The sequence below is a fragment of the Ylistrum balloti genome, unplaced genomic scaffold (genome assembly GCF_031769215.1).
Source record: "Ylistrum balloti isolate Yb309-2 unplaced genomic scaffold, AGI_CSIRO_Ybal_v1 Utg370196, whole genome shotgun sequence".
In the NCBI taxonomy this organism is placed as follows: domain Eukaryota; kingdom Metazoa; phylum Mollusca; class Bivalvia; order Pectinida; family Pectinidae; genus Ylistrum; species Ylistrum balloti.
In genome coordinates this window covers 102,444-113,640 of record NW_026782173.1, presented here as the reverse complement: position 1 = coordinate 113,640, position 11,197 = coordinate 102,444, and the positions used below count along the sequence as shown (strand labels likewise).

The following is an 11,197-nucleotide window of genomic DNA, read 5'->3' as shown; positions in this document are numbered from 1 at the left end:
AAAGCACACTACTGAGCAGGGGAATGTATATATGAAATATTATGAAGATCCATGCAGTACTTCCCATCAAACTGAGATAAATTTTCATAGGCAATATCCAATATGACTGCTTGCTCATCATCAGCCATAACGTTTGGACCAAAGAGAACCTACATATGAAATTTGGGAAAGATCCATCCAGTACTTCAGCAGAAATAGATTATGACTGTCTAAAACCATTTTCTTTCTAATCAGTCCCAAAACAAGAGGCCAAATAGGCCAGCACTTACCTGGAATATATATAGCAGCCAAATATCATGCTTCTAGGCCTTTATGTTCAAACAATAAGTCATTTAAAAGGTTTCAAAAATTTTACCCCTGTGACCCTGAATACAGGTAAAGGTCTTTCTTTTCCTTTTTTTTTGCAAAATTTGTCGGGCTTCATCCGTGGAACATACCACCCAAAATCATGCCTCCAGGCCTTTTAGTTCATGAGAAGTTGTTTAAACTCCTTGTAACCTTTAACAAAGGAATTAGCGATAACAACGACTGTTAAAGGACACACATATGACCACAGAGAAAGGGTGATCTGAGTCACCAACCATTTGATGATGGTGGGCTAAAATGTAGGTTGCAGTGTCTTCAGTATGCAACAACTTCCTGAAGATGTACCCACAGGGCAAATCATGTAGTTCTTGTCTGAATTCAATTGCATATATGCCCTTAACATCAAAGACAGACAGACATTATGTTATACCCTTTTCCAATGCAAAGGTGACAAAAAAAAATTACACAACAAATTTGTCAAGGTTGGTTTTTGTATTTATTATATACCTTGTTTACATTTATCTATGTGTCCAAGAAAGGAATAGCTTTGCCTCAAGAAGTAACAAGGAAAAAAAATAAACAAAACAAAAAGAAATAAGCAAATATTCTTCTTTCATTTCAATTGAACATAAATTGGTATCATTTTATGACTTGATGCAGTCCAATACACATCACAAGGGAATCAAGCCAGTCCTAGGTTACCGAAGAACCATCTACTCCAGGAAGATTAATCTGACATTCAATTTTACTTTTTGTAGCAAGTCAAATGCTGAGCTCACACACATCACATGCTCGTCTGTGAACTCCATGAATTCCACATCTGAAATTGAAACACTGGTGTTATTTCAAATATCAAAAACCTACAATAAAGTCTTCATCAAAACGTTTGTTCCCTTTTCTCATTTCTTAAAATATTTGCTACTTTCCTTAAAAATCAATTTACGGTTTAGGTAATATCACTTTTCTTTTGAAATAAATCTACTGTATATGCAATCTACAGTTTCAGCCAAAATTGGACATTTTAACACAAGAGTAGTCTTCTTTAATGACAATATTACCGAATCCTCAACTGCCTTAACATATGAAAAGTGCAGATTTACCTTGTCTGAGGTCTCCGGCGCCTGACCTTTGACCTGGGGGTTCCACATAGCATCCCCTACTGGGCCTGGGCTGAAGGAGGTCGGCTGTATAGGGAAGTGCCCCCCATCCATTACCTTGCCAAAAAATGGCATACTACTCATGTTCTGGTTCTGTTAAGATAAGATAGGGAAAGACCATCAATCAACATCTTCTGTATTACTGGTATGGAAATGAGAAAATTGTAAATGGTGGTTGTAAAAGGAACCATAAAAGCAAATAATCATATCATACCGGTAGCGTCTTGTCCATGCCCGGCTCAGTCATATCACCTCGAGCTTCCATATAGTCTGTGTGATTCTGCAAGGGACTTGGCCCCACTCGCTCTTCTGTGTGGGTAGAAGTCTGCGTGGATGACATATTGCTACGGTTCATCACAGACGAGGAAGTAGGTGGTGTACCCTGTGCTGGAGTCATTCCACTGGTACTGCCATGGTTCCACTGCATATTCAGTTCTGTAATGAGACATCATGATATATTAAGTTAATTTGGTATTCCTAAAGTTTCCAAAGTAAAATTATAAGTTAATCCTTCTAAACATACTTCTAATAAAGTCTATATCCAGTAAGAGGCAGGGACGAGGGAAGATATTAACTCCAATCTGCTGGTCCTCTAACACAAAAAAATTGTGGAAAGTCATTTCCCTCTATGCAGAGTAACACGATACACGTATGTTCTAAAATAGGTATGCCCATATCCCCTAAGGTATACTGGAACTTTCATTGAGATATCTTTCACAAATTAAAAGAAATCAAGAAAAAAAAATGAACACTTTTTGAAGGTCAATGACCTAAATGCAGAGCACTGCACATCATTTTTATATGGTGCAAGTTTTAAGTTTTGAGGATATCTTTTAACTGTTTAAAAGAACGAGATCTAGAGGGACTGATACTTATATGATATGTCTTCCTTCATTCCAAGGAGAGATATAAATATACACATGAGAGGTTAAACTACCTGTGGTATAGATCTATGAACGTTTTGGAGATAAGGAGAAAAAAATGCAAGTCAAGCTATTCTAACAAAACTGATACATTTTAATGCACAAAGATATATCACAAATGAGACATAATTCCTATGAAAATCCATCAAAATAAACTGATGAATTTATGAGACCAAACTGCTCTTCAAGTTTCAGAGAATTAGTTGAAGGTAAACAGCAATGAATCAGATAAACATACATTCATACAAGACATGACTGTTCTAGTATATCCCAAGTAACATTGTCTAAAGAAGTATTATGAGTATTCTTATAAACTCCACCTGATGCAAGGTTCCAATATTTCCCATAATCTGGTCCTCCTCCTGTCACACCTGCCCCAGGTGCTCTTCTCTGGGCACGCTCGCCCCCAATAGCACCTACAGGACGTGGTGGTCGCCTTTCCTGGTCACCCTTCATCTGCTCCTGGAGAGGTGGTGTCGCAGCCATGGGTGATGTGGCACTGGGAGGAGGGCCTATGGGGCCGGGAGAAGGTCCTTCTGTAATCACAGCATAAGTTTAATGGAATACATCAATCACCCAAGACAGTTTGTCAAAAAACAATATGAAAGATGTGTATAAATCGGGATGTCAACAAATATTTGTTCATTAGGGTGATATTCAATTAGAAAAATCATATTTGAATATTCAATTTTGCGATTGTAAGATATCATCATTTGGATTTGGGAGATCACTGTTAACTGACTGTCCAATTTTCATTTTGATTAGTATCAACTACACTATAAAGGTAAAATCAGTGTTCAAAGTTTTACACCTGTAAAATTCCTCATGACACTAATCAATTAGCCTATTGATGGAAGGCTTAAAGCCACTCCTATTAAAGGAAGTATCGCACCTTGTGTGTGTAAAACAACAAGGATCAAAGCTATACCTATAATATTGTCGTGAACTTTGGTCTTACACCATTGTCGGTCAATTTAATCAGCAGCTAATTAGGTCCTTTCTATCGGATGTTTAAGGACAATAATTATAAAATATGGGTGGTATACCAGTATGAATCTTATGGCTTCTTTGATTAATTCCTACAGTCATTTTAATTGCCAAATAATTGATGCATGTATTATGACAATATTTCCATTGAAAGAAATCCATTATTAAGTTATTAAATGATAAGAATTCCAATTTCTGACTTTCTAAGTATACGTTTCCTCAAATCTAACCATTTCCCTGACATATATTCTTACTATTTTCACATTTTAAAAACCAAGTTCTTAGGCTAAACAGTGAGTTAAGACTGCATTCTGAAACTGAAAGTTGCGTACCCTCTGTAGTCAGCATGAAAACGAATATTCAAATAATGAATCAGACGAATACTTGAATAGTTATTTCTAATTGAATTGACATCCCTACTATAAAGATATTATTCTACAAGAAGTCTGTAACTCTACATCTTTGAAAAACATTAGAATCCTGCGTACCTTTCGGCATCCCACCCATACTGGGGGCACTGCTTGGGCGTGCCTGCGGTGGCAGGGGCGAGAAGGGACGCTGTGGTGGGTTCTGTGGCCTAGCTCCTGGTACACCCATCCCAACTGGGGCTGTTGGTGGTGGACCTCCCGGCACAGATGGTGGACCCCCAGGGGCCTGAGCTTGTCCACTGGCAACAAACTGGTGGATAAGGTTGGCAAAATCCTGTTGAGATATCATATTTGATTGTACGATACCTGGATTGGGTCCACCAATGCCACCTAGAAGTGAAAAAATTCGTTCATTTACAAAGATTTACTGGTATACAATATGATTTAATCCAAGGCAATCTCCATAAAGTAATTATCAACATTATACATCCAACTGAATGTTTATTACAATTAACCTTAATACTGCACTTAATGCTCCAACTTTTCATAATGATTTTCATTTTCTATTTGCTCTTTCTGTCTGGTTTCAATGACTTCACATTTTAAAATCAATGATTTGTTCTTTTCTAGTTTCAAGCGCAGTGTTAACAAATTAACTTCCTCCTAATGTCATCAAAAATAATTGAAAATACAAAAGGAGATTTTTTCCATTACCACCATGGTCTAAGCAAAATCTTAAAATTCCTACGAAGTCAAAACCACATCACCAAGATAATCCCTTCCCCGAAGTTCCTCATCTGATCCTTATAGGTTCCTAATAGGCCTGGGGTTGGAATGGGGTGGGGGTTGCTACATCTTCATATCACCCAAATTTTTACATAAAGAAATGACAACTTCAAGCACTAAGTGACCTATTTTGGATCTTGTCATCCAGGGGATATGCTACATGTCAATTGTTACAAAAATAATTAACAAAAACAGACAAAAGGCAATTGTTAAATGTTTTTGACTCAAGTAACCCCAATCTGTCCTAAAATAACTAATCAGGATATTCGTTGGTATATTATTCACAAAATTGAAACAAGAAGTAAGAAGTACATTACCTGGAGCAGGCTTACCTGGTGCAGCCTGCTGAATGAGCTGTTGCGCCAGGGCCTGTTGGTACAGACTTTGTATGTAGCCCAGTGGAAAGGAGGGGTTGGGTACATTTGGACCCTGGTGGTTTATCTGGCCTGGCTGGCGTGATGTAAAGTTGGGTGCATTGGGATTGAGTGTACTCTCAATCTTTGGTAGAGTCATGGGTTGAGATGGTGTGGAATACTCGTCCTTCTGACTAGACAAAGACGGTATGGAGCCCATGGACATCTGGTTGGGATCCATCATCATGTGCTGACCTCGCGGAGAAAGCCCACCTGAGGTAGATGATCCAGAACGTGGTGACATTGATGGGGACTGGTTTGGCATGTTTCCTCTATACCCAGGTGTTCTGGCAGCTTCCAAATCTGCAAGATTTTGCGGGAATCCTCCAGCAAACATTGGATTATTGGTGGGATCTGCTAGGTCCTGTTGTGTCAATGGCTTTGAGCCAGACACCCTGTATCCTGGGGCTTTAGCCTGCAATGAAGCATCACTTTTCATCATTTCAGGTGTAGGACTGTTGGAATTCACCATGGATGAAACTACTCCTGCCGCTGCAACACTGGCGAAATTCATTCTCTCGGCAATATCATCCTTTTTATTGCCAAGCACCTGTTCTGCTACATTGCTAAATGCATTATTGAAAGGGGAGAAGCCTGGCATTCCACTGCTGTTGGGCGGTATCACAGGATGGCCATCAATAGATGTCACAGGCAAGCCAGAGTTGGCAACTTGTTGGTTACTTATAATGGGAAGTGGATCCTGTTTCTGGCTTGCTGGCCTCTGCAAGACCTTGATGGTGCCAGGTCCTGGTTGCCTTCCTTGTAATGATTTTCCTCCACCTGAAGACTTTCCATTATCTGACTTCACCACAAATGTGGAAGCACTTGTCGAGACTTTGGCCGCAGAAGTTGATGCCAAACTGTAGGTAACAGTGGTGTTGGTGGACGTCTGAGAAGGACTGCCAAAACCACCACCCTTCTTGTTCTCATTCGGGAACAGCTGTCGCATGGCTGTCTTGTCTGACCCACTTCCTACTGGTGAAGGGAATGCAGCACTTGCAGAGGACTGTTTTGACTGGTTGCGTCTAGGAGAGCTGACTATGTTTTGTGGTGGGGTATTACCCCACACAATGCCTCCACCCGAGGGAGCATTGGCCATTGAGACTCCAGAAAGACGTAGAACACCATTACTGACACCTGTCACACCAGTGGAGGATACACTCCCAGGCTGACTCCTCACAGGTATCCAGTTACCAATTGACTTCTGGCCAAGGCCCTGTGAGGCAGGGTTGATGATGTTGTTGCTGATGGTGCCTAGAGCAGTGTTGGCAGCGTCCACAGAGAAATATATGGACTGATCCTTGGACGATGAAGGCTTTATTTTCAGCTTGGGAATAATCTCCTGCAAGTCCTTGTCTGGGTCAGATACCAGGGCAGAAATCAAAGTGTGTGCTTGGCGAGTGGCATCAGCAGAACCCCTGAAATAGAAAAAGACATCCCTATAGAACCAATATCATTAATGGCAAGATAATGAGACAAGAACCAAGGTTTTCTGGACATTTTCTATTTATTTGACTCTATGTTATAGTAGTTCTTGGCAGAAACTAATCTTTTATCTTACTACAACTTGGCTTTGGTGTGATAAGGTAAAGACAAAATAAACAAAATATATTAATAGGATTATTTACAATTGATCAGTGACTACTATGCCTGGTACAACTACAAGTCTTGCCAATAGAAACCATTTCAAAGTGCAATTCTGTTTTAAGAATCATGAATGACTGACTACATTATGCTATGCTAGCTGGTGTGAACCGTATCATGTTCTTTGACATCACAATGTGCTCAAATAATCTGTTATCCAATTAAAGCTCCAAAGTACACAACATCCACTAAATAAGCAAAGAGAAAATATAGTCTATTTATATCAATACAGTTAAAATTTACTTACCTCAGAAATACTTATTTATATATAGTTATTTATATGAAAAGCTGTTGATATTCACTGTGTGTAAATATGCATCCATTTACTTTCTTTGCCAAACAGAAAGTTCAAAAATCTTTAAGACATTTCTGTGAGAGGTCCTTATTTACCATAAACATGTAAACACTGTATTCGGAGTACACATGAGTCCTCCAATGGCTATACTACTGTATTACCTATGAAATGATGTCACAAAAAACATGCAGCACATGTTGTTTTTGCAGTTTACTAGTACCACACCCACTACACCTGTACATCTGAGTATGCAGATAGGGTTTTTTTCGTTAATAGCCTTCTGAACTTAGCATCGATTTGTATGTTAAGTAGAATCGACTTTAATTATCATTTATTGGTTTCAATATCCTTACAAAGTTTTCTTAATAGCTTAAGTATGTTTCAATTTATTCATACCAAGTGGAAATTTTTTCCAAAATTTTCTGAATGACGTAAATTTGCCAAATGATGCATGAATTGGGACTTTTAAACACTCCAAGAATCAAGAATGAAAGATATTTTATGCCAACAACCAGTACCGCAAAGTGAAAAAGAACTTTGATAAACTCATCTATTTTTTTTTTAAAAACATTATTATCCAATTTGTTCAATAACCACTAAAATGTACTCAGGTGTGCAACTTCATGGTTTGATATTTAGAGTGAATATAATTATCTAAATCTGATTAGGGTTCATGAGATAGCTTGTACACAAGTATTTCCATTCGAAAAAGTGAGTTTAAAGTGAAGTTTAAATGTGTCTAATGTAAAATCTCTTTTAAGGTGAAGAACTCAGTGGTGTGATGGTATGGTGTGAATATAAAATAAATCTGTCCTAGGGTTCACAGGATAGCTTGTCCCACTCTTACCTACAAAAGGATATAATAACCTTGAAGGACAACTGTGAAATTCTTTCTTCTTTTAAGACAAACAGAAAATACTCATATACATTTGATACTTACTTGATGGTAATAACACGTTCTCCTGAGCCTCTTTGTTTCTCCACCTCTATGTGAGCCCCAGACACCTCTCGGATTGCATTTATGTTACATCCTGCTCGTCCAATAACTCGACTGATTGCCGCTGACGGCACTTGCACTTTCTTTGATCTGAAGTCACAAATAGTAAGTAAAAAAAGGTTCATGCTAGAGAGCTTGTCTCGCATAAATTGCACAATAATTATCATTATCATTAATGGATTGTCCCTTTTCTAACCTCCTCAAGCTATATAAAAGGATGTCAGTATTGATTAGGGAAACAGTTTAGTTTTATACAGGATTGAAAATTGGTGAAACTTTCTGATTACATTGACAAGTATGTGTACTGTCGGGAGGGAAAAATCTACTAGACTAGACCTATTTGTCAGAAAGGACAGGATGAAATACATGTGGTCACAGGAGATTTTACACTATGTATTACCTGTCTCGGCCTGTTGGACCTTTAACATCTGGAGCTGTGGATGATTTTCTGAAATCAAAATAAAACATAACCATTAGAAGTACCATTATCATGCTGTAAATAAAAATCACCTGAATATGAATGTTTTTAACGAACATCCTCAATTGCTTTCTTTGGGAGAATGTACCCTTTGCAAAACAATTTTTTGTTTGGTTAAGCGATTTTCACTTTGCAGGAAACAATGAAAAGAAAAAACCAGTCATATTTGGGAGTGACTTAAATGCCACTGCCAGCAATCACTGAGAAGTATGAAGATTTACGATTGAGAATTTCTTGAAAATGTGTTAAGATAAGTTGACCAGAATAAACATTAACTGCATCTTATTGTCAAAATAACAACTAAATTTCAGTTCAATATCACACCCTATGACAGATGAAATGAGGAACCTAACCTGTGATGGAATGACAGAATGAAGCTCAGGAGCAACACTCAATGCTACAAACTTTTCACGGCGGGGGCATAAAACACCTCCAAAAATACAACAATGTCCCAATGCATTCATTACAAATGCAACACAACATCTATTTCGGCAGAAAGGTTTCAATCGTAAGTGAACTATTAAGGCAGTACTTACTTTCTTGTGACTTCTTTCCAGCCTTCCTCTTTCTTTTGTCCTTTCTTAGGACTATTGACAAGGGGCGACGTCTTTACAGTCAGACTGGAGGGGGCTGGGGACACTTCAACATTACCCTTGTCTGCCATCGGATGAGAGTGGTGATGTTTCTTGTTATCCACATCAGATCTGCCGAAAAATACAAAAAAATTGTCAAAATAGACTTATAAATCAGCTTGTCTGAAATGGGAAATTGCTTTTCCTGATCTAATATTAATCAAAGAAACTGACATATTGTCCTTGATGTTGTCAGGATTTTCCATTTATTACCTTTTGATTCACATTTATCAATCTTGGTAATTTTTTTCTTAAGCAAACAATATCTATACAAACCCAGAAGGTTTTGCTTTTCCTCCAGTTTTTTTCATTCTCTCCAGCTCTCTATCACTTATCTTCATATTCTCAGGTAATGTTCCAAAGTCATCCAAATCACCAATGCCTAAACAATGACAAAAAGTGAGATAACAAAAAGTGAAACTAAGTTTCACATATTTATAGATTTTTTCATGAAATCTGTTTCAAATTTAATACATTTGAAACAATGTTTGCAATGTCGGAGTGGCAAATATACAAATACATTGACAAGAACATATAGAATCTTCATTGTCTCATTTTCCTAAGCATGAAATCACAAATCCTCTTTAGATTTTTGGACTACTCCCTTTTATAATATGTTAACAATTTTACATTGTCACTATAACCTTCCCATAACCTATTAAACTCTGCTTTGTACATATATTTCTTATCATTGTCACTATAACATTAACGTATCAAACCCTGTACTTGGATCATTGTCACAGTAACTTCCTCTATATCAACCCATCTAACTGCTTGACTGACCTGTGCTTGTATTTTCATCAATTAAACCCTGACTTACCTGTACTTGCATTCTTGAGAACCTGATCACGTTCACCTTTTTTCTTGCGTGTGGCTGTACTGTTGCGGTTGTTTGTCCGTCCTGGACTTGGCCGTACCGTAATGGTGGTGGTTGTTGTAGTGGTGTCATCAGTAGACATCGTCGGAATTGGCATGTTCTCCACATCTGGATATCGCTCTCGTTTTTCACGGTTTCGCTTATTTTTCTTGGATTCGGTTGTGTTCACCTTCCCACTTTCCACCTTATTGTTGGTGTTGGTAGTTGGCTTCATGCGATTCACTTTGCTAAATTTTGGCTCTATGTTAGTTGTTGGCAATGCTATTCCTACAGAGTAACAAAGTAATTGAAGACTGTAAGATCACCTCAATAATTGAAGATATACCAACAACACAAACATCTTTGAGAAGGTAATACAAAGCTAAGTTGAACACTAAATCAATAAAGTTTCACATGTAGATCAAATTTAACTACAATAACACATACATAGAGCATGTGTTATTAGCAAAAGCATCCCAGTTTTATCATTTGCACAAATTTGTAGTCGTGATGTGTATGAGTGGAGATCTCATTCCTTAAAAACTTGCATTAAAGAATTAAGGTGATTATGAGGAATTGTTGTAAGTACTGACCAATTGTGGACACAATGGTGGCTGTAGGTGGTTCCATGACTATTTCCTCCACATCATTACTATCCTCTGACCCAGGATTTTCCTCCACACTGTTACATTCCGGCTCAGGGGAAGAGTTCTTACTGTCCTCTACACTGCAGTTCACCAGACAATCATCCTCACTAAGACAAAATCAATTGTGTTACACCACCACTTCAGCATAAGGAAAATAGCTTAATATATGATAAATGTGATAGAAAATGTCATACATGGGTGTGTAATACTATTTTCAACATCACATTTAATAACTTGTAATAATTTAGTTCATATGCTCCTTATTTGATGCATGTAATTGTTATTCCCCCTCTTTGCATCACCAATATATATAGAGAGAGAGCACAAGTTTTTTTTTACAATGCGACTTTACAGGACTTTCTAATTGTGAAAAACTCACGTCTCCTTTTCCTTCTCCTGTTGCTTCTCACGCTTCTTAGCCTTTTTGCGCTCTCTTTTCTTAGCAGCAGCTGCTTTGCGGTTTTCCTCATGCTGGCGTTCCTTGTCAAGCTCTTCCAACAGAATGGTTGCATTCTTGTTAGCCTCAGCTGCCTGGCGGTCTTTGGCGCTCACAATGATCTCTTTACATTGCTGGCACTTTTTCTGTAGCTCCTGTAGAGTCAAAAGGTAAATTGAAAAATCAGTAATTGTGTCCCTCTTACAGTGTAAATTATAACACATCCAGTTCGTTGCAGGTAGTGAGTTTTACATTGTTTCAGTCTTCACTGA

The 11,197-nt window shown here is 38.0% G+C and overlaps 1 protein-coding gene across 2 annotated transcripts in view; it reads right to left on the bottom strand.

Moving 5' to 3' along the window:
* Positions 1–779: 779 nt before the first annotated feature.
* The window catches only part of LOC132551366 (ankyrin repeat and KH domain-containing protein 1-like), a 30,812-nt gene continuing 20,394 nt past the window's right edge, over positions 780–11,197 (bottom strand). The window contains exons 24-36 of one of the 2 annotated variants that reach the window (XM_060215504.1): positions 10,869–11,080; positions 10,436–10,596; positions 9,807–10,130; positions 9,263–9,368; positions 8,891–9,058; positions 8,277–8,324; positions 7,820–7,966; positions 4,845–6,358; positions 3,862–4,131; positions 2,707–2,922; positions 1,678–1,898; positions 1,407–1,556; positions 780–1,126 (exon numbers count right to left, since the gene is read on the bottom strand). In XM_060215504.1, coding sequence (XP_060071487.1) covers positions 1,091–1,126; positions 1,407–1,556; positions 1,678–1,898; positions 2,707–2,922; positions 3,862–4,131; positions 4,845–6,358; positions 7,820–7,966; positions 8,277–8,324; positions 8,891–9,058; positions 9,263–9,368; positions 9,807–10,130; positions 10,436–10,596; positions 10,869–11,080 — 3,573 coding nt within the window. In that variant the 3' untranslated portion in view covers positions 780–1,090. The remainder of the gene's footprint in view (positions 1,127–1,406; positions 1,557–1,677; positions 1,899–2,706; positions 2,923–3,861; positions 4,132–4,844; positions 6,359–7,819; positions 7,967–8,276; positions 8,325–8,890; positions 9,059–9,262; positions 9,369–9,806; positions 10,131–10,435; positions 10,597–10,868; positions 11,081–11,197) is intronic. The other variant, XM_060215505.1, reaches the window with a different exon arrangement.